Source organism: Oncorhynchus gorbuscha, linkage group LG19 (assembly GCF_021184085.1).
Source record: "Oncorhynchus gorbuscha isolate QuinsamMale2020 ecotype Even-year linkage group LG19, OgorEven_v1.0, whole genome shotgun sequence".
Taxonomy (NCBI): domain Eukaryota; kingdom Metazoa; phylum Chordata; class Actinopteri; order Salmoniformes; family Salmonidae; genus Oncorhynchus; species Oncorhynchus gorbuscha.
The window spans coordinates 9,299,477-9,321,993 of NC_060191.1; the positions used below are offsets into that span (position 1 = coordinate 9,299,477).

Below are 22,517 nucleotides of genomic sequence, written 5' to 3' on the forward strand. Positions count from 1 at the left end.
ACGACAGAACTCCCTCCAAAACTGTGACGTGAATTGCGGGCCTCTGTCTGAAACGGCGTCTAACGGAAGGCCATGAATTCTGAACACATTCTCAATGATGATTTGTGCCGTCTCCTTAGCGGAAGGAAGCTTAGCGAGGGAATGAAATGTGCCGCCTTAGAGAACCTATCGACAACCGTAAGAATCACAGTCTTCCCCGCAGACGAAGGCAGACCGGTAATAAAGTCTAAGGCGATGTGAGACCATGGTCGAGAAGGAATGGGAAGCGGTCTGAGACGACCGGCAGGAGGAGAGTTACCTGACTTAGTCTGAGCGCAGTCCGAACAAGCAGCCACGAAACGGCGCGTGTCACGCTCCTGAGTAGGCCACCAAAACCGCTGGCGAATAGAAGCAAGCGTACCCCGAACGCCGGGGTGGCCAGCTAACTTGGCAGAGTGAGCCCACTGAAGAACAGCCAGACGAGTAGAGACAGGAACGAAAAGAAGGTTACTAGGACAAGCGCGCGGCGACGCAGTGTGAGTGAGTGCTTGTTTTACCTGTCTCTCAATTCCCCAGACAGTCAACCCGACAACACGCCCTTCAGGGAGAATACCCTCGGGGTCGGTAGAAGCCACAGAAGAACTAAAGAGACGGGATAAGGCATCAGGCTTGGTGTTCTTATTTCCCGGGCGATAAGAAATCACGAACTCGAAACGAGCGAAAAACAACGCCCAACGAGCTTGACGTGCATTGAGTCGTTTGGCAGAACGGATGTACTCAAGGTTCTTATGGTCAGTCCAAACGACAAAAGGGACGGTCGCCCCCTCCAACCACTGTCGCCATTCGCCTAGGGCTAAGCGGATGGCGAGCAGTTCGCGGTTACCCACATCATAGTTGCGTTCCGATGGCGACAGGCGATGAGAAAAATAAGCGCAAGGATGGACCTTATCGTCAGAATGGAAGCGCTGGGACAGAATGGCTCCCACGCCCACCTCTGAAGCGTCAACCTCGACAATGAATTGTTTAGTGACGTCAGGAGTAACAAGGATAGGAGCGGATGTAAAACGCTTCTTGAGGAGATCAAAAGCTCCCTGGGCGGAACCGGACCACTTAAAGCACGTCTTGACAGAAGTAAGAGCTGTGAGAGGGGTAGCCACTTGACCGAAATTACGAATGAAACGCCGATAGAAATTAGCGAAACCGAGAAAGCGCTGCAACTCGACACGTGACTTAGGAACGGGCCAATCGCTGACACCCTGGACCTTAGCGGGATCCATCTGAATGCCTTCAGCGGAAATAACAGAACCGAGAAATGTGACAGAGGAGACATGAAAGGCGCACTTCTCAGCCTTCACGTAGAGACAATTCTCTAAAAGGCGCTGGAGTACACGTCGAACGTACTGAACATGAATCTCGAGTGACGGAGAAAAAATCAGGATATCGTCAAGGTAAACGAAAACAAAGATGTTCAGCATGTCTCTCAGTACATCATTAACTAATGCCTGAAAGACAGCTGGAGCATTAGCGAGACCGAACGGCAGAACCCGGTATTCAAAATGCCCTAATGGAGTGTTAAACGCCGTTTTCCACTCGTCCCCCTCTCTGATGCGCACGAGATGGTAAGCGTTACGAAGGTCCAACTTAGTAAAGAACCTGGCTCCCTGCAGAATCTCGAAGGCTAATGACATAAGGGGAAGCGGATAACGATTCTTAACCGTTATGTCATTCAGCCCTCGATAATCCACGCAGGGGCGCAGAGTACCGTCCTTCTTCTTAACAAAAAAAACCCCGCTCCGGCGGGAGAGGAAGAAGGCACCACGGTACCGGCGTCGAGAGAAACAGACAGATAATCCTCGAGAGCCTTACGTTCGGGAGCCGACAGAGAGTATAGTCTACCCCGAGGAGGAGTGGTCCCCGGAAGGAGATCAATACAACAATCATACGACCGGTGAGGAGGAAGGGAGTTGGCTCTGGACCGACTGAAGACCGTGCGCAGATCATGATATTCCTCCGGCACTCCTGTCAAATCACCAGGTTCCTCCTGAGAAGAGGGGACAGAAGAAACAGGAGGGATAGCAGACATTAAACACTTCACATGACAAGAAACGTTCCAGGATAGGATAGAATTACTAGACCAATTAATAGAAGGATTATGACATACTAGCCAGGGATGACCCAAAACAACAGGTGTAAAAGGTGAACGAAAAATCAAAAAGGAAATGGTCTCACTGTGGTTACCAGATACTGTGAGGGTTAAAGGTAATGTCTCACATCTGATACTGGGGAGAAGACTACCATCTAAGGCGAACATGGGCGTGGGCTCCCCTAACTGTCTGAGAGGAATGTCATGTTTCCGAGCCCATGCTTCGTCCATAAAACAACCCTCAGCCCCAGAGTCTATCAAGGCACTGCAGGAAGCTGCCGAACCGGTCCAGCGTAGATGGACCGACAAAGTAGTACAGGATCTTGATGGAGAGACCTGAGTAGTAGCGCTCACCAGTAGCCCTCCGCTTACTGATGAGCACTGGCCTTTAACTGGACATGAAATGACAAAATGTCCAGCAGAACCGCAATAGAGGCAAAGGCGGTTGGTGATTCTCCGTTCCCTCTCCTTAGTCGAGATGCGAATACCTCCCAGCTGCATGGGCTCAGTCACTGAACCGGTGGGAGGAGATGGTTGAGATGCGGAGAGGGGGAACACCGTTAACGCGAGCTCTCTTCCACGAGCTCGGTGACGAAGATCTACCCGTCGTTCTATGCGGATGGCGAGTGCAATCAAAGAGTCCACGCTGGAAGGAACCTCCCGGGAGAGAATCTCATCTTTAACCTCAGCGTGGAGTCCCTCCAGAAAACGAGCGAGCAACGCCGGCTCGTTCCAGTCACTGGAGGCAGCAAGAGTGCGAAACTCTATAGAGTAATCCGTTATGGATCGATCACCTTGACATAAGGAAGCCAGGGCCCTGGAAGCCTCATTCCCAAAAACTAGACGATCAAAAACCCGTATCATCTCCTCTTTAAAGTTCTGATAATCATTAGTAAACTCAGCCCTTGCTTCCCAGATAGCTGTGCCCCACTCCCGAGCCCGACCAGTAAGGAGTGATATGACGTAGGCGATCCGAGCTCTCTCTCTAGAATATGTGTTGGGCTGGAGAGAGAACACAATATCACACTGGGTGAGAAAGGAGCGGCACTCAGTGGGCTGCCCAGAGTAACATGGTGGGTTATTAACCCTAGGTTCCGGAGACTCGGAAGACCAGGAAGTAGCTGGTGGCACGAGACGAAGACTCTGAAACTGTCCTGAGAGGTCGGAGACCTGAGCGGCCAGGGTCTCAACGGCATGACGAGCAGCAGACAATTCCTGCTCGTGTCTGCCGAGCATAGTTCCCTGGATCTCGACGGCAGTGTTGCGAGAATCCGTAGTCGCTGGGTCCATTCTTGGTCGGATCCTTCTGTTATGCAGGTGAATGAGGACCCAAAAGCGACTTTACAGAAACAGAGTTTATTCCAAGTCAAAACAGGAATACAGAAACCCTCTAGACAGTAGAGGGAATCAACTGAAGATGCGACCACAGACTGCAGGTCGCTTCGGGAAGGCGCAGGCCGTAGCTGATCAAGGCACCTGCTCACACGCAGCATCTGAAGAAGGCAAAAAACATGACAGGACGGAACAAGGACAAGAACAGCGAACATCAAACAAGGATCCGACAAGGACAGAAGCGGAAAACAGAGGGAGAAATAGGGACTCTAATCAGAGGGCAAATTAGGGGACAGGTGTGAAAGAGTAAATGAGGTAGTTAGGAGAATGAGGAACAGCTGGGAGCAGGAACGGAACGATAGAGAGAGAGAGCGAGAGAGGGAGAGAGGGAGGGGGAGAGAGAGGGATAGAAAGAGGGAAAGAACCTAATAAGACCAGCAGAGGGAAACGAATAGAAGGGGAAGCACAGGGACAAGACATGATAATCAATGACAAAACATGACAGCAAGGGTGTGGCAAAATCAAAGGAAAGTTGTGGCAATATCAAGGGAATGTCACTCATAGGTGTAATAGGTGGCAGAGAAGTCAGGCGCAGGATAGTCAAATAGAGTGTAAATATGGAGTCTTTTAATAAAGTTCCACCAGTATGCTCCATAACAATAAATGTACAAACAAACAAAACATGGGTACGAGGACCCGACGCGCACCTATACAAACAATCACACTACACTGACAACAAATCAATCTCTGACAAAAACATGAGGGGAAACAGAGGGTTAAATACACAACAGGTAATGAATGGGATAGAAAACAGGTGTGTGGGAAGACAAGACAAAACCAATGGAAAATGAAAAAAGGATCAATGATGGCTAGAAGACCGGTGACGTCGAACGCCGAGCACCGCCCGAACAAGGAGAGGCAACGACTTCGGTAGAAGTCGTGACAGGGAAGGTGTGGCGATAACTAGGGACGGGTGTGTCAATATCAAGGGAAGAGTGTGGCAATATCAAGAGAAGGGTGTGGCAATATCAAGGGAACGGTGTGGCAATATAAAGGGGAAGAATGTGGCTTAAGTTACCCCTCTGCTGTAGGAACTGGGAATCTGGGTGATTGGGCAATGGGAAAGTCAGTCAAGGGCAGAAAGACTATGAACTGAGTGTTCTAATATGCTTACGGCAGTTTCAAATATCAAGAGTTACAAAGAAACCTCAAAGCAACAGGAATTGGAGGTTTTGGCGAGCGAGGGATTTGGTTTTCATTGTCTTTAGTGATATAATAAAGTGATATCTTGGACTTGTGTCATGTCACACTAGGATCAGACAGGATTATATTCATCATCTAAGAGACTTGTGAGTCAGAGGGCTTGTATCGCTTACAACCCCCACAATCTTGACTTTCACTGGCTCCGTATCTGCTTGGGTGGGTCTTTGTTTGCCTTGGCATCATGTTTCTGTTGTTCTTCCAATTCCCACCTTTAGTTAATCATCATCATTTCATTATCATGCCAGCAGCATACCACCCTGCATACCACTGCTGGCTTGCTTCTGAAGCTAAGCAGGGTTGGTCCTGGTCAGTTCCTGGATGGGAGACTAGATGCTGTTGGAAGGCCAGTAGGAGGCACTCTTTCCTCTGGTCTATTGGGGACACTGCCCTGTGTAGGCTCCCGTCTTTCGGATGGGATGTTAAACGGTTGTCCTGACTCTCTGAGGTCATTAAAGATCCCATGACACTTAGAGTAGGGGTGTTAACCCCGGTGTCTTGGCTAAACTCCCAATCTGGCCCTCAAACCATCACAGTCAGCTAATAATCCCCAGTTTACAATTGGCTCATTCATCCCCCTCCTCTCTCCTGTAACTATTCCCCAGGTCGTTGCTGCAAATGAGAACGTGTTCTCAGTCAACTTACCTGGTAAAATAACGGATAAATAAAACATTTTTTTCCCTTAATGCTTCAAATCAAATGAACAATTCTCCATTGACATTCTTCATTTACTACCTCTCTCGCGCTCTCTCCCCCACTCAATCCCTTTCCCTCTTGCAATCTCTCTCTCTCTCTCTCTCTCTCTCTCTCTCTCTCTCTCTCTCTCTCTCTCTCTCTCTCTCTCTCTCTCTCACTCTCTCTCTCTCTCTCTTTCTCTTTTTATTTATCTTTCACTCTCTTTCCCCCCCTCTCCCTCTACCTCTCCTCCTCCCTCTGGCTCTTCCGTTCGCCCTCATCCCTTTCTCTCTCTCGACCCTGCCCCGACCCCTCTCTTTTTTCTCCAGCTCTTCATCATTGACCACAACCAGGTGGACTGGCGCATCGCCATGACAAGCCGGAGGGTGCTGGGCATCTCCCTGGAGCTGCTGGTCTGTGCCATCCATCCCGTGGGCACCTACTGGGAGGTGGGCATCCCTGCGCCCATCGCCAGGGAGGGGGCAGAGGTCAACTCCTCCAACTCGGCGCCGCTGTGTGTATCCTCCCGCCACGGGGAGGTGCTGTTGGACACAGAGCTGCTACTGTCGGCACTGATGTTCCTCAGGCTGTACCTGGTCCACAGGACGATCCTACTGCACAGCAAGGTGCTGCTCAGTGCCTCCTATAGGAGTATCGGCTCGCTCAACAACATCAACTTCACGTTCCGCTTCGTGCTCAAGGTGCTGATGAACAAGTACCCGGCGCGCACTCTGATGGTGTTCATCTTCTTGTTCTGGCTCATCGCCTCCTGGATGCTCACGCTGTGTGAGAGGTAGGGTAGAGGGGCGTGCACATGCTGGCACACACTCATGCTCACACACACGCATACATGCACGGCTCGCGCACGTGTCTCTCTCTCTCTCTCTCTCTCTCTCTCTCTCTCTCTCTCTCTCTCTCTCTCTCTCTCTCTCTCGCTCTCGCTCTCGCTCTCTCTCTCACATACACATACACACACACACATCTCGTGCATGACCCACACACACTCTCCTGTTTGAGAAACACAGGCACAAACAGACGTCTGTGTGATAGACAGAACAGAAAATGAGGACACACAGTGAGAGATAAAAACAGTTTGCCTAAATATAAATATAACACATTACTACTGCCAGCACAGAAACACGCAGACATACACATACACCCCTACACAGTTTATTACAAACAGACTGGGGCAATCAATTGCTCACTCTACTTCAAATATTGATGGTCAATTTGAGTTCCCCATTCAGAAAGGATGTCTAATAACAGATTCAATGTAGATCGTTTTCTGTTGAGTTATTCCGACAAATTACTCTTCATTGCGAGCCAACACATACCGTCCTAGGCCTCTGAAGTCGGTTTGTGGCCAATGTGAGGTCATTTGTTTAGGTTGAACCTACAATGGGATGGGATTCTTAGATCTCAGTTACATAGAGAAATCAAACGTGTTAATTAATCAAGCTGCATGTTAAACAAACTGACGTTTTGGTTATACGATCTGATGATTGACAGATTGTAAGACTTCTGAGTAACACCCGATAGGTATAATACATTATAACTTCCCTGTAGGCAATAGAAGACTTAAGATGAACACTGAATTGGAATGGTCTTGAAATAGATTCTGAGAAGACAACAACTTACAAAAGTCAGCTCATTTTTGAGTCAGTTTCACCATCTGTCCAGACAATTCAACTTCTATTTTCTCTTTCCTGGAACTGAAACAGGACCTTCCCTGACCCCACAGCCACTGCTATATAAACAGATAATCACCATGAAATCCTTCCTTACAAGCCCTTAACCAACAATGCAGTTTTAAGAAAATAGAGTTAAGAAAATATCTACTAAATAAACTAAAGTAAAAAATTCTAAAAATTGTTTCACAATAAAATAACAATAATAAGGCTGTATACAGGGGTACTGGTACCGAGTCAATATGCGGGGGTACAGGTTAGACAAAGTAATTTGTACATGTAGGTAGGGTTAAAGTGACTATGCCTAGATAATAAACAGCGAGAAGCAGCAGTGTAAAATCAAGGGGGGGGGGGGTGGTTCAATACAAATAGTCTGGGTGGCCATTTGATTAATTGCAAAACAGTCTTATGGCTTGAGGGTAGAAGCTGTTAAGGAGGCTTTTGGACCTAGACTTGGTGCTCTGGTACCGCTTACGGTGCGATAGCAGAGAGAACAGTCTATGACTTGGGTGACTGGAGTTCTTGACAATCAGATTTGACAACTTAATACATCTGCTTTTGTCTTACCCATTGGTCTGATCCTGTTAGTAATGTAATGTCTAGATAATATTGATCAAATCTATGAATATCTTCATGTAAGACATATGTATCTGTGTATGTAGTGAGTGACCCCAGGGTGTGTGGCCCTCTACAGGCAGACACAGGAGGAGACTGGTCGTATGGACACAGCTCTCTGGCTCATTGCCATCACCTTCCTCACCGTGGGATACGGGGACGTGTCCCCCAAAACCAGCTGTGGCAAAGTGGTGTGCCTCTTCACCGGAGTCATGGTAACTATATGGAGTCATGGTAACTATATGGGGAATGGAGAGATAGGGAAAATAACGTTTCTAGCCTGAGTGTCAAAGCATGATAAAGCCTGTATCTTAAAGGTTACAATGGATTTTAAAGCAGAACATTACTGTAAAGTAGACAGGCTAAATGACATACAGAGGCTTGCGAAAGTATTCACCCCCCTTGGCATTTTTCCTATTTTGTTGCCTTACAACCTGGAATTCAAATATATTTTTGGGGGGTTTGTATAATTTGATTTACACAACATGTCTACCACTTTGAAGATGCAAAACATTTTAAATTGTGAAAATAACAAGAAATAAGAATCGTGATACAGTGAATTATAAGTGAAATAATCTGTCTGTAAACAATTGTTGGAAAAATGACTTGTGTCATGCACAAAGTAGATGTCCTATCCGACTTGCCAAAACTATAATTCGTTAACAAGAACATTGTGGAGTGGTTGAAAAACGATGTAAACTTCCGACTTCAACTGTATATACTGAGATCGTGTGTAACACTTAGATTGTACACAGGTGGACTTTATTTAACTAATTATATGACTTCTGAAGGTAATTGATTGCACCAGATCTTATTTAGGGGCTTCCTAGCAAAGGGGGTGAATATACAGTATATGCACGCACCACTTTTCAGTTTTAATTTTTTTAAATGTTTTGAAACAAGTTTTTTTTTTCATTTCATTTCACCAATTTGGACTATTTTGTGTGTCCATTACATGAAATCCACATAAAAATCCATTTAATTTTGAGGTTGTAATGCAACAAAATAGGAAATACAACATAGGTGATGAATCATTTTGCAAGGAACTGTACATGTACTGTACATGGCTTCATGTCTCTGCAGGTGTACAGATGTATGATCAAAATTTGAGCCAGTTTTCTACAGCAGGGAAATAATCCTGCAACAACAGGAAATGTGAATTACTAAATGGATTATAATTAATGGACATTTTTGTAAGGGTTGATACATTTTTCGTGAGGGAAAATCATGTCTGAAATTTCAAGGTGGAAATGACAAACTTCAGAAGCCTTTTTAAACCTCAGATACACTGCATTGCAGGAAGGTTATTCTGCAACAGGGTGATCAAATGAAGAAGAATAGAGGGAAACTGAAACACTAGTCAGTGCTCTCTAGTTGGTTGTTGTGTAAGTACCCATTACATTGAAGTGGCTGCAGAAAGTGATTTACTTACAGTAGAAATACAGTAGTGCTTGGTGCCACCCAGTCCCGATATTGACTTCGATGCTGGCGGTTAGTTGCTGGGTACATGCAGAGAGAACGCCATGTACAGTACTGTTGCTACTGACTCATTGTTTGCCTGTCGCTACTCCCATCGATCTCTCTTGTCTTGGCTTCCTTCTCTATTATCTTCCATGATGGCATTCTTACAATGTCAGCATGTTTCCCCTGTGTGTTGCCAGTGCATGCTATGATGTCTTAAAGTGCAGTAGCTGTAGTTTTCATATTGAAGCTTTTCTATTGTATTCTGAAAATGTACCACTGTAATAGTATTGATATTATTGTCTACCCCACTATCAGCCTGTATTTGACATGTTCAGGGGAGAATGCCTGATGATGTCTTGGTCGTTTATTGGTCAGAGAAGTGATTCTCTGGTACCAGGCACTCTCTCATCACACACACACGCACGCACGCACGCACACACACACACACACACACACACACACACACACACTGGAGTAGTTGTTATGTAGATGTCTCGGCACTGAGCAGAGGTGGGGAGATGTGAAAGGTTACAGTGGGTTTTATGGGTGAACTCAAAGAGTGCAGGCACTGATAATATTGAACTTTATTTTCATAGCACGTTTCTTACAGAATGCAGCCCCAATGTGCGCTACATGATAACATATGACCTTTCTCTTGTCCAACGACGAAAGCAGTGTGGTCATTGACTCATGTATTGTTATGTCTGTGACTCAAACACTTTGGTTACACCCACTTGTAAGAAAGGTACACGCAGTAGAAAAAAAGCTCATTTGAAACACTGTAAGCATATTTGACATTTGTGAAAGTGCTGCGACTCTTATGGTCAAGCAGTCTTGGTGCCATGGAAATTACATTAAATAATACACTTCAGGTGTTGTTCTGTCATAGAAAAGAACAAAGGAGTTTCACTATGATATATTGTCATATTCAACTTCCATTGTTTACTCAACAATGGACCCTCACCCGTAAGAATATAGGCCAATATCTCAGTTAAGTAGGTTGATGCTGAGTACAAAGAGTTGATAGGTTTTTACAATGGAAAAATATTTGAGAAGGCGATGGAGAGTAAAGGGAGAGTGAGAGGTGGGAGGTTGGAGGGGGTGGAAGATGGAGCGTAAGAGGGAGGTGGGGAGTGAAAAGGAGAGTAGAGAGAGTGAGGGAGAGTGGAATGCAGAGGTAGAGGGAGAGTGAGACGGAGAGGGCGAGGGAGACAGAGGGAGAGAGATGCAGAGTGAGAAGTAGAGGGAGATTTAATTTTTACTCATATCCACATGGCAGTCAATGAAACTGAAATACATGGATATCAAATCATAGTTGATTGGATATTACAATACATACACAACAAAACTTTGAAGTTGAAATTCAAGACAATATGTACATTCAGGAGACTCAAAGTTTTGTTTTGTTAATTTACAGTACCAGTCAAAAGTTTGGACACACCTACTCATTCAAGGGATTTTCTTTATTTTTTATGTTTTCTACAGTACCAGTCAAAAGTTTGGACACACCTACTCATTCAAGGGGTAGTCTTTATTTTTTACTAGTTTCTACATTGTAGAATAATAGCGAAGACATCAAAACTATGAAATAACACAAATAGAAGCATGTAACCAAAAAAGTGTAAACAAATCAAAACATATTTTATTTTTGAGATTCTTCAAAACCCTTTGCCATAATGACAGCTTTGCGCACTCTTGGCATTCTCTCAACCAGCTTCACCTGGAATGCTTTTATAACAGTCTTGAAGGAGTTCCCACATATGCTGAGCACTTGTTGACTGCTTTTCCTGCACTCTGCAGTCCAACGCATCTCAAACCATCTCAATGGGGCGGCAGCGTAGCCTAGTGGTTAGAGCGTTGGACTAGTAACCGGAAGGTTGCGAGTTCAAACCCCCGAGCTGACAAGGTACAAATCTGTCGTTCTGCCCCTGAACAGGCAGTTAACCCACTGTTCCAAGGTCATCATTGAAAAAAACTGACTTGCCTGGTTAAATAAAGGTAAAATAAAATAAAATTAGGTTGAGGTTGGGTGATTGTGGAGGCCAGGTCATCTGATGCAGAACTCCATCACTATCTTTCTTGGTCAAATAGTCCTTAGGCAGCCTAGAGGAATGTTGGGTCATTGTCCTGTTGAAAAACAAATTATAGTTCCCCTAAGTGGAAACCAGATGGGATGGCATATCGATGCAGAATGCGGTGGTAGCCATGCTGGTTAAGTGTGCCTTGAATTCTAAATAAATCACAGACAGTGTCACCAGCAAAGCACCCCCACACCATCCCACAAGGTGGGAACCACACATGTGGAGATCATCCTTTCACCTACTCTGCGTCTCACAAAGAAACGTCAGTGGGAACCATAACTCGCAAATTTGGACTCATCCGACCAAAGGACAGATTTCAACCTTTCTAATGGCCATTGCTTGTGTTTCTTTGCCCAAGCAAGTCGCTTCTTCTTATTGGTGTCCTTTAGTAGTGGTTTCTTGCAGCAATTCAAATATGAATTTGCCTGATTCACACAGTCTCCTCTGAACAGTTGATGTTGAGATGTGTCTGTTACTTGAACTCTGTGAAGCATTTATCTGGGCAGCAATTTCTGAGGCTGGTAACTCTAATGAACTTATCGTCTGCAGCAGAGGTAACTCTGGGTCTTCCTTTCCTGTGGCGGTCCTCATAAGAGCCAGTTTCCTCATAGCACTTGATGGTTTTTGCGACTGCACTTGAAGAAACGTTGAAATGTTCCCCATTGACTGATCTTCATGTCTTAAAGTAATAATGGACTGTCATTCCTCTTTGCTTATTTGAGCTGTTCTGGCCATAATTATTATTATTTTTTACCAAATAGGGCGATCTTCCTTATACCACCCATACCACCCAATAATACAACTGATTGGCTCAAAAACATTAAGAAGGAAAGAAATTCCACAAATACATTTTTAACAATGCACACCTGTTAATTGAAATGCATTCCAGGTGACGACCACATGAAGCTGGTTGAGAGAATGCCAAGTGTGTGCAAAGCTGTCATCAAGGCAAAGGGTGGCTACTTTGTAGAATCTCAAATATAAATATATGTTGATTTGTTTCAGACTTTTTGGGTTACTACATGATTTCATGTGTTATTTCAAACTTTTGATTTCTTCACTATTATTCTACAATGTAGAAACTAGTAAAAAATCATGAAAAACCCTGGAATGAGAAGGTGTGTCCAAACTTTTGACTCGTACTGTACATAGGTATGGAATGGGCGACTTTTATATCTCTCAGTCCTGGCATGTGGAATAGAGAGCAGGTGGATCTGCCTGACACTTGTCCTCGGCAGACAGGTAACTGTTCTGTGAAGGGGGACTTGAACAGGGAAAAAGGAAAGTCAAGGTACCGTTTCTCTCTCCTCTCATGAAGTGAGGGCAGTGATAGTGATGTCAGAGCATTGTTGTTTCCAGGATATGCTGTGCCAGGGATGGTTCTGCAAACACGCTTCTGTATGGGCTCGAGTTGTTCAGAGAGGGTTTGAGTCAAGGAGCTGTGCCAAGATGTTGCAATATAATCCAGGCAGGGTTGAATATAGCCCGTGCAGATGGCTACCAGGTCCATTTGTGGTACGTCGACGTAGGAAGAACAACTTTTCGCTTCCCTTGCAAATCATTGAATCGATTTGTTTGTCCCCCTGCAGATTGTTTTGCACAATGACTCCAAGGACTTTCACACTTCCACAGACTTGCAGGTTTTTCCCATATATCATAAGGGGACATGCAGGGGACAGGTTTCTCATACATGCTACCAACAGGATCTTGTACTTTGAAGGGTTTAGGGCCATGTGACTAGTACAGGGAGAGAGAGAGGGAGAGGGAGAGGGAGGGAGATATCTGGGTGTTTTCTGCTTGTTGTGCTGTAAGGACTTGGCTCTCTGCCTCACCTCAGCTCTGTCCGTTTCCGATCCGAGCAGATAAGCGACGGAGAGTCACAAGACCGGCAGATGGGCGCGAGCCAGGCCGAGACACCTCCCTGACACAGTGGAAAATTATCCTTCACTCCTCTTTCTCTCCCTCTCCCCTTGTTTTTATAAGCTTTCCCCTTTTTTAAGGGGAAACTTTCCACCATTTCCATTTTTAGGTAGTTTATAGCCTTTGGCACCACTGGAGCAGGAGGGCGTGCCAACCTGTGCCAATGACTTGAGAAAAAAAAAGTTTCCTACTCCCAACAGGGCAGCTCTCTAGGACAATGAGTGAAGCAGTACTCACACCTGTAGTGCTCGGCTGTCAATGACCCCTAGGCTCAGCACATCTACCCTGGGCTAGCCTGCCTCTCTGGTAGTGTCCCAGCTGTGTTGGGGAGGTGAGCAGAGCAGCGTGCTCACCACACATCCTATCAGTGGGGTGTGGATGGATCCATGGAAAGGATGTTGTGCCTCTTAGAATTCCCAGATTACACTGGTGCAGATTCACATGGAATCTTTGGTTCCAGTCATGCCCATATCAGTACCAGTGAGTGGGCTGGTTGATGTTAGGAAGCCAGCAGAGTATTTTGGGAGCTTTTTTAGAGGGGACAGGGGACTAGTGCAGGATTTGTGATTTATCCATCCAAATGGCTCTTAGCATTATCTCTGTGTCCAGACTGTAAACTGTGTTTCATTGTGAGCCTTGGCCTGCATGCTAATATGATTGTTCTTTTTTAATCAGACTTTGATCTCTCTCTCTCTCTCTTTTACTAATGCAAACAAGGGAAGGAAAACAGGTAAAAATTGGTGTTCATTTTCAAACCAGTCTAATCTTTAAATGATATGATAACACTGTGTCTCTAAAACCATGTACTGTATTTCCACAGTAATTACACTGGCAGGTACAATGCAATTATGTTGTAGGTAGATACACATTGGTACAACTGTGAGCTTTGTGCAATTACAGTACATATTGATATAGAATTGCACTCAATGGTAAATTAACTATGTTAAACCTCCCCTAGAGGTTGGAATTACACAGTAAGAATTAGTGTGTTGAGACTATTGTACCACACTGAAATATAGTCACTTTTAGTGCCAAGTCACTCTGATTCTGTAACGGTTTTCTTCTGTGGACGAAGGATCGGACCAAAGCGCAGCGTGGTTAGAGTTCAATATGTTTAATAAAGACCATAAACGTGAACAATACAAAAACCCAAAACAACAAATGTGAAAAACCAAAACAGTCCTATCTGGTGCATAGACACAAAGACAGAAGACAAGAAACAACCACCCACAAAACCAAACACAAAACAGGCTACCTAAATATGCTTCCCAATCAGAAACAATGACTAACACCTGCCTCTGATTGAGAACCATATCAGGCCAAACATCGAAATGGGAAAACTAGACACACAACATAGAATGCCCACTCAGCTCACTCCTGACCAACACTAAAACAAAGAAAACACAAAATAACTATGGTCAGAACAAGACAGATTCACTCTGTGGGGTTCCTGAGCATTCGTCAGCACTTAGTTGTTCTCTATCCAGCAATAGCACAATGTTGACCTTACGGTTTACTATTCTCAGAGTAAACCATCCTACTATATCAGTGGCACAGTGGCATATGATTAACCATTTCACTCTCACATAAACATAAGGTCAATTCAGTGTAATTGGTATTATTAGGCGAAATAGGCATAATAGGCCCACCATATTTGTACAAGTTATAGCAAGTCACAACTATGTCATAACTTCTTGAAAATAAATGTCGATGTCTATCTTGATGTTGGCCAAACAAACCTGAAGCTATAGGGCTGATTTTGAATGTTGACATGATCCTTTTGTGAATTCCGACTGACTCCCGCTCTTACGGGTCACAAGGGGACACAAGGAGGATGTCAAATGGTGATGGTGGTAACCATGGTGACGTTGGTGTGGCTGTCTGTGTGTTTGTCCATAGGGTGTGGCCTGTACCGCCATGCTGGTGGCCGTCATGACCAAGAAGCTGGCGCTGAACAAAGGAGAGAAACACGTGCACTTCTTCATGATGGACATCCAGATCTCCAAACGGGTGAGACGAGGAGAACGACTGCACCAGAGTTTTTCCATATCCCATGTGTCCACCTAGTCAGGATAACTCTGGGCCCTAGTTCTAACCTTTACAAGGGCTGGGAGTTTTTCCTGGTCAGGTGGTCACATGGTCAGAAAAAATACCTGGCTCTATAATGACAGTAATGAATGAGCATGTTGTGGGTGTCTCTTAGTTCAAGGAGTCATTTATCCCCATATTTCCAATAACTGAATGATAAGAAAAACATACTGTGAAGATCCAAACCACTGTCCTGCATTGATAACCGGAAGCAGCCAGCTCCCTTCAAAGCTTCCCTCGGTCTCACAAGAAAAACATACTGTGAAGATCCAAACCACTGTCCTGCATTGATAACCGGAAGCAGCCAGCTCCCTTCAAAGCTTCCCTCGGTCTCACAAGAAAAACATACTGTGAAGATCCAAACCACTGTCCTGCATTGATAACCGGAAGCAGCCAGCTCCCTTCAAAGGTTCCCTCGGTCTTACAAGAAAAACAAAACCCTTGACACAACAGATGAGGCCTTCTGGGTGGATGCAGCGATATTTTCCACGTTGCACGCGTGTTATGATTTTGGAGTCTTTTTATAATATTATTCTTTCCTTAAATAGGCCATTCCAGAGGACAGGATAGTGTGGGAAAAGGACTGGGGGGGGGGCTTGGGAGGTGGGGCCCGCCAATCTCTTATTAGCCTCCAAAAGGCGTCAAAAGGAGGAAATAATCGTGTCCCTATCAGGAAAGGGACTGCCAGGATGGGGAGCTCGGACCGACAGGAAACTGGATAAGATGATGTGTGTGTCGTGAGTGTGTACTCACTGCCGTAACTGAGGACACAGTGAGCGAGTGTATGTTGTTGAGGGGTTACTTCATGTTGAAGCCTCGGACAGGATCCATCTGTTTGCTTATCGCCGGGAAGAAGAATCAACAACCTGAAAATAAACGAGCACAACGGAAGATGCTAGCATGATTTCCATATCCATTTCCCAATATCATCATTCTCTAATATGTAAGTAGTGTATGGCAGGATTCTTTGAAATCCACTGACCTGATTGAGCATTAGCTGAGCGCTAGATTGGCAGTGTAGGGTGTAGGCTATACCTGGCTGCAGGCTGCAGTGTGTTGTCAGTGTGAGGATGTGAGGTTGTAGGTCTGCTGAGGATATAACCACTTCCTCCCTGGCACTGAACACATCCTCTCACTGGGTGCATCCTTATGTCTGTTTGTAGTTGTTTGGTGTGTGTGTGTGTGCGTCCCTGCGGAGTTGTCCGTCATTGCCCTGATTTACGTTGACAGGAAGAATAAGGAAAGACATCTGGGCACGGCCCCTGACGGCCCCTAATAACAACCCCACACAGAAGACAACACAAGACAAGGCCTGGCTGGAGTGACATCACCAGGCTCAGATAGGCAGTTACAGTGTCCTCGTGAGGAAGGAGAGCAGACACAAATAGAATCACAGAGAAACAAGAGGAATATGTTTCCGTAACCCACTAATGCCTATTCACATCCTCAAACATTATTCCCTGTATGACTGGACGTATACATCCGTTTAGGTGTTTTTATCAAACACTGTCGTGTAGCAAACATTAGTGTACAGTCCATCCCGCCTGACCCAGTTCTGCACAAGGCAACATTGCTTTCATCAACGTTAACCATGGACTACCTCTCACTTCATAACAGCAGTTTAATCAGCAAATAAACATGCTCCCAAGATGTCACCATGATATAAACATGCTCCCAAAATGGCACCATGATATAAACATGCTCCCAAGATGGCACCATGATATAAACATGCTCCCAAAATGACACCATGATATAAACATGCTCCCAAAATGGCACCATGATATAAACATGCTCCCAAAATGACTAAACATGCTCCCAAAATGACCCAAAATGACACCATGATATAAACATGCTCCCAAAATGACACCATGATATAAACATGCTCCCAAAATGTCACCATGATATAAACATGCTCCCAAAATGACACCATGATATAAACATGCTCCCAAAATGACACCATGATATAAACATGCTCCCAAGATGTCACCATGATATAAACATGCTCCCAAAATGGCACCATGATATAAACATGCTCCCAAGATGTCACCATGATATAAACATGCTCCCAAAATGACACCATGATATAAACATGCTCCCAAGATGGCACCATGATATAAACATGCTCCCAAAATGACACCATGATATAAACATGCTCCCAAGATGGCACCATGATATAAACATGCTCCCAAGATGTCACCATGATATAAACATGCTCCCAAAATGACACCATGATATAAACATGCTCCCAAGATGGCACCATGATATAAACATGCTCCCATGATGGCGCCATTATATGAACATACTCCCAAAATGGCACCATGATATAAACATGCTCCCAAGATGGCACCATGATATAAACATGCTCCCAAAATGACACCATGATATAAACATGCTCCCAAAATGACACCATGATATAAACATGCTCCCAAGATGTCACCATGATATAAACATGCTCCCAAAATGGCACCATGATATAAACATGCTCCCAAGATGTCACCATGATAAACATAAACATGCTCCCAAAATGACACCATGATATAAACATGCTCCCAAGATGGCACCATGATATAAACATGCTCCCAAAATGACACCATGATATAAACATGCTCCCAAGATGGCACCATGATATAAACATGCTCCCAAGATGTCACCATGATATAAACATGCTCCCAAAATGACACCATGATATAAACATGCTCCCAAGATGGCACCATGATATAAACATGCTCCCATGATGGAGCCATTATATGAACATGCTCCCAAGATGGCACCATGATATAAACATGCTCCCATGATGGCGCCATTATATGAACATGCTCCCAAGATGGCACCATGATATAAACATGCTCCCATGATGGCGCCATTATATGAACATGCTCCCATGATGGCACCATTATATGAACATGCTCCCATGATGGCGCCATTATATGAACATGCTCCCAAGATGGCACCATGATATAAACATGCTCCCATGATGACACCATGCTATGACATGCTGTCATCCTTCCGGTTAGTGCAGTAATTCAATACGCATGAGTGTTAGCTTAATGCATCACCGTTCCATATACTCCAGCTGTGACAGTCATTCTCTATAAAGGAGTGTGTGTCACACACGTACACGTTAGGGCTGCACGTTTGATTGACTGAGTCTAGATGTTGGTGCTCTGCCTGTCCCAGATCCGCCATGCTGCTGCCAACGTGCTGAGGGAGTGTTGGCTGCTGCACCGCACCAACCTGACCAAGGGCAACAGTGGAGAGCACCGCAGACTCCAGAGGTGCCTACTGGAGGCCATCAGAGTGTAAGTCCTCATCACAGTTTAACCTTTGTATTTCAGATGGGAGTGGGCCATCAGTTTGTCCACTGCTATATGCATCTTCAGGTTTCTTGACACATCTCATCTCAACTAGATTTGTTCTGCAGAAACACTGGAGAACAGAAGAATAGCAATACATTTAGAGACCATTCAGAACACTAAGCCGTCTAAAGTGAGTGTGTGTGTGTGTTGTGATGGTTTTATGGGTCATTAACTCTTTGTCAACACTAAACGGAGTCTATTTTGTTTGGATGCTACTGTCCAGCAAAACAAGCTTGGCATTCCACCCCTTCGGTAAAAGGTTAGGCCACTATGTAAAATTGACTTTAAACATCAATCAAGTGGATACACTCACTGACAATAGTACAGTTTGATTTTAGAATAGAGTAAAGCATACAACATAGTCTCACTCTTACAAAAGCTCTCATGACTAAAAGAACTGGACAATGGTCATCTGACAAAAAGTGAAACGTTTATTTGACACGGAATTCAGAAGAAATCAAATCAAATCAAATTTTATTTGTCACATACACATGGTTAGCAGATGTTAATGCGAGTGTAGCGAAATGCTTGTGCTTCTAGTTCCGACATGCAGTGATAACCAACAAGTAGTCTAACTAACAATTCCAAAACTACTGTCTTATACACAGTGTAAGGGGATAAAGAATATGTACATAAGGATATATGAATGAGTGATGGTACAGTGCAGCATACAGTAGATGGTATCGAGTACAGTATATACATATGAGATGAGTATGTAGACAAAGTAAACAAAGTGGCATAGTTAAAGTGGCTAGTGATACATGTATTACATAAGGATGCAGTCGATGATGTAGAGTACAGTATATACGTATGCATATGAGATGAATAATGTAGGGTAAGTAACATTATATAAGGTAGCATTGTTTAAAGTGGCTAGTGATATATTTACATCATTTCCCATCAATTCCCATTATTAAAGTGGCTGGAATTGGGTCAGTGTCAATGACAGTGTGTTGGCAGCAGCCACTCAATGTTAGTGGTGGCTGTTTAACAGTCTGATGGCCTTGAGATAGAAGCTGTTTATCAGTCTCTAGGTCCCAGCTTTGATGCACCTATACTGACCTCGCCTTCTGGATGATAGCGGGGTGAACAGGCAGTGACTCGGGTGGTTGATGTCCTTGATGATCTTTATGGCCTTCCTGTAACATCGGGTGGTGTAGGTGTCCTGGAGGGCAGGTAGTTTGCCCCCGGTGATGCGTTGTGCAGACCTCACTACACTCTGGAGAGCCTTACGGTTGAGGGCGGAGCAGTTGCCGTACCAGGCGGTGATACAGCCCGCCAGGATGCTCTCGATTGTGCATCTGTAGAAGTTTGTGAGTGCTTTTGGTGACAAGCCAAATTTCTTCAGCCTCCTGAGGTTGAAGAGGCGCTGCTGCGCCTTCTTCACGACGCTGTCAGTGTGAGTGGACCAATTCAGTTTGTCTGTGATGTGTATGCCGAGGAACCTAAAACTTGCTACCCTCTCCACTACTGTTCCATCGATGTGGATAGGGGGGGTGTTCCCTCTGCTGTTTCCTGAAGTCCACAATCATCTCCTTAGTTTTGTTGACGTTGAGTGTGAGGTTATTTTCCTGACACCACACTCCGAGGGCCCTCACCTCCTCCCTGTAGGCCGTCTCGTCGCTGTTGTGTCGTCCGCAAACTTGATGATTGAGTTGGAGGCGTGCGTGGCCACGCAGTCGTGGGTGAACAGGGAGTACAGGAGAGGGCTCAGAACGCACCCTTGTGGGTCCCCCGTGTTGAGGATCAGCGGGGAGGAGATGTTGTTGCCTACCCTCACCACCTGGGGGCGGCCCGTCAGGAAGTACAGTACCCAGTTGCACAGGGCGGGGTCGAGACCCAGGGTCTCGAGCTTGATGACGAGCTTGGAGGGTACTATGGTGTTGAATGCCGAGCTGTAGTCGATGAACAGCATTCTCACATTGGTATTCCTCTTGTCCAGGTGGGTTAGGGCAGTGTGCAGTGTGGTTGAGATTGCATCGTCTGTGGACCTATTTGGGCGGTAAGCAAATTGGAGTGGGTCTAGGGTGTCAGGTAGGGTGGAGGTGATATGGTCCTTGACTAGTCTCTCAAAGCACTTTATGATGACGGAAGTGAGTGCTACGGGGCGGTAGTCGTTTAGCTCAGTTACCTTAGCTTTCTTGGGAACAGGAAAAATGGTGGCCCTCTTGATGCATGTGGGAACAGCAGACTGGTATAGGGATTGATTGAATATGTCCGTAAACACACCGGCCAGCTGGTCTGCGCATGCTCTGAGGGCGCGGCTGGGGATGCCGTCTGGGCCTGCAGCCTTGCGAGGGTTAACACGTTTAAATGTCTTTACTCACCTCGGCTGCAGTGAAGGAGAGACTGCATGTTTTCGTTGCAGGCCGTGTCAGTGGCACTGTATTGTCCTCAAAGCGGGCAAAAAAGTTATTTAGTCTGCCTGGGAGCAAGACATCCTGGTCCGTGACTGGGCTGGGTTTCTTCTTGTAGTCCGTGATTGACTGTAGACCCTGCCACATGCCTCTTGTGTCTGAGCCGTTGAATTGAGATTCTACTTTGTCTCTGTACTGACGCTTAGCTTGTTTAATAGCCTTGCGGAGGGAATAGCTGCACTGTTTGTAACTAAGAAACACTGGAAAAGTTAACAAAAAACTGCTTGTGTTTTGACGAAAAAACAAATCTGAATGACAGCTCCTTCTTCATAATAGCACTTGGAAACCTTGACGTCCTCTGCCTGCTTCCTCATGTCTACTTTCATTGTTGTTCATCCATGTTGTTTGACAATGTATTCTAGCCTTCCTGCTAATAACAAGTGGAGTGAGGTGTGGGGAAGCCTGACCTCTTTCACAGGAGATCAAGGAAGCTTAGACGTGTGAATATGTGAGTCATTATCAGGCAGCAGGACTTCATAATAGTGTGTGTGTGTGTGTGTGTGTGTGTGTGTGTGTGTGTGTGTGTGTGTGTGTGTGTGTGTGTGTGTGTGTGTGTGTGTGTGTGTGTGTGTGTGTGTGTGTGTGTGTGTGTGTGTGTGTGTGTGTGTGTGTGTGTGTGTGTGTGTGTGTGTGTGTGTGTGTGTGTGTGTGTGTGTGAGAGAGTATGCCCGTAAGGGTGGGGGAGTTACATTTCCTGTTGTACAGTTAGCAGACCCACTATAAATACATGGTGGAAAGAAAGCATGAGGAGACACTTCCAGCACCTTGGAATGGAGACAGAGCCAAATCAGTTAAGTTACTATATAGAGACTAATTTTGTTTGTACCTTTTCAGGTTTTTATGCATCAGTTCTTTGGCTCTGGTAATCCCACTAGGACATTTTAGTGCACACGAGTGCTTGATGGAAGTTCCCTGCAATATTGGTTTCCGTTTTTCTTATTCTGGGGCAGTTCTGGTTTCATCCAACTTAGAATCTAAATGTATTTTTTTCTCCAACCCTAAACGTTGGAAACATTGGAGCAACAGACATTTCTCCAATCTACCCATTCTGAGCACAAAGCAGGGCTCCTGGATGTTGAGTTATTGACACTATCTAAGAGCCAAACACGATAAACGTAAAAGGGTCAACCTGCAGATGCTACATCCAGTCTCCCCAGGGGAAGTTAACTACTGACTTTCAGTGTGCATATAGGGAAGGGCACTCAACTTGTACTGCACTGACTAAGATGGCTGATGATTGGCTAAAATAAATGGATCGTAAGATGATAGTTGGAGCTGTATTATTAGATTTCAGTGCACCCTTTGATGTTATTGATCATCATTTGTATTGAAAAAACGTGTTATGGCTGTACATCACGTGCCATCATACGGTTTGAGAGTTACTAATCAAATAGAACTCAGAGATTATTCTTCAATGGAAGCTTCTCCAACATCAGATACAGTCAGAAGTTTACAAACACTTAGGTTGGAGTCATTAAAACTCGCTTTTCAAACACTCC

General features: G+C 45.0%; 1 protein-coding gene across 1 annotated transcript in view; it reads left to right on the plus strand.

Annotated features, from left to right (window-relative positions):
- The window catches only part of LOC124005303 (intermediate conductance calcium-activated potassium channel protein 4-like), a 57,132-nt gene that overhangs the window by 16,981 nt on the left and 17,634 nt on the right, over positions 1-22,517 (plus strand). Inside the window, exons 3-6 of the mRNA XM_046314436.1 lie at positions 5,719-6,182; positions 7,772-7,907; positions 15,057-15,167; positions 18,423-18,544. Of these exons, the coding sequence (XP_046170392.1) occupies positions 5,719-6,182; positions 7,772-7,907; positions 15,057-15,167; positions 18,423-18,544 (833 nt within the window). The remainder of the gene's footprint in view (positions 1-5,718; positions 6,183-7,771; positions 7,908-15,056; positions 15,168-18,422; positions 18,545-22,517) is intronic.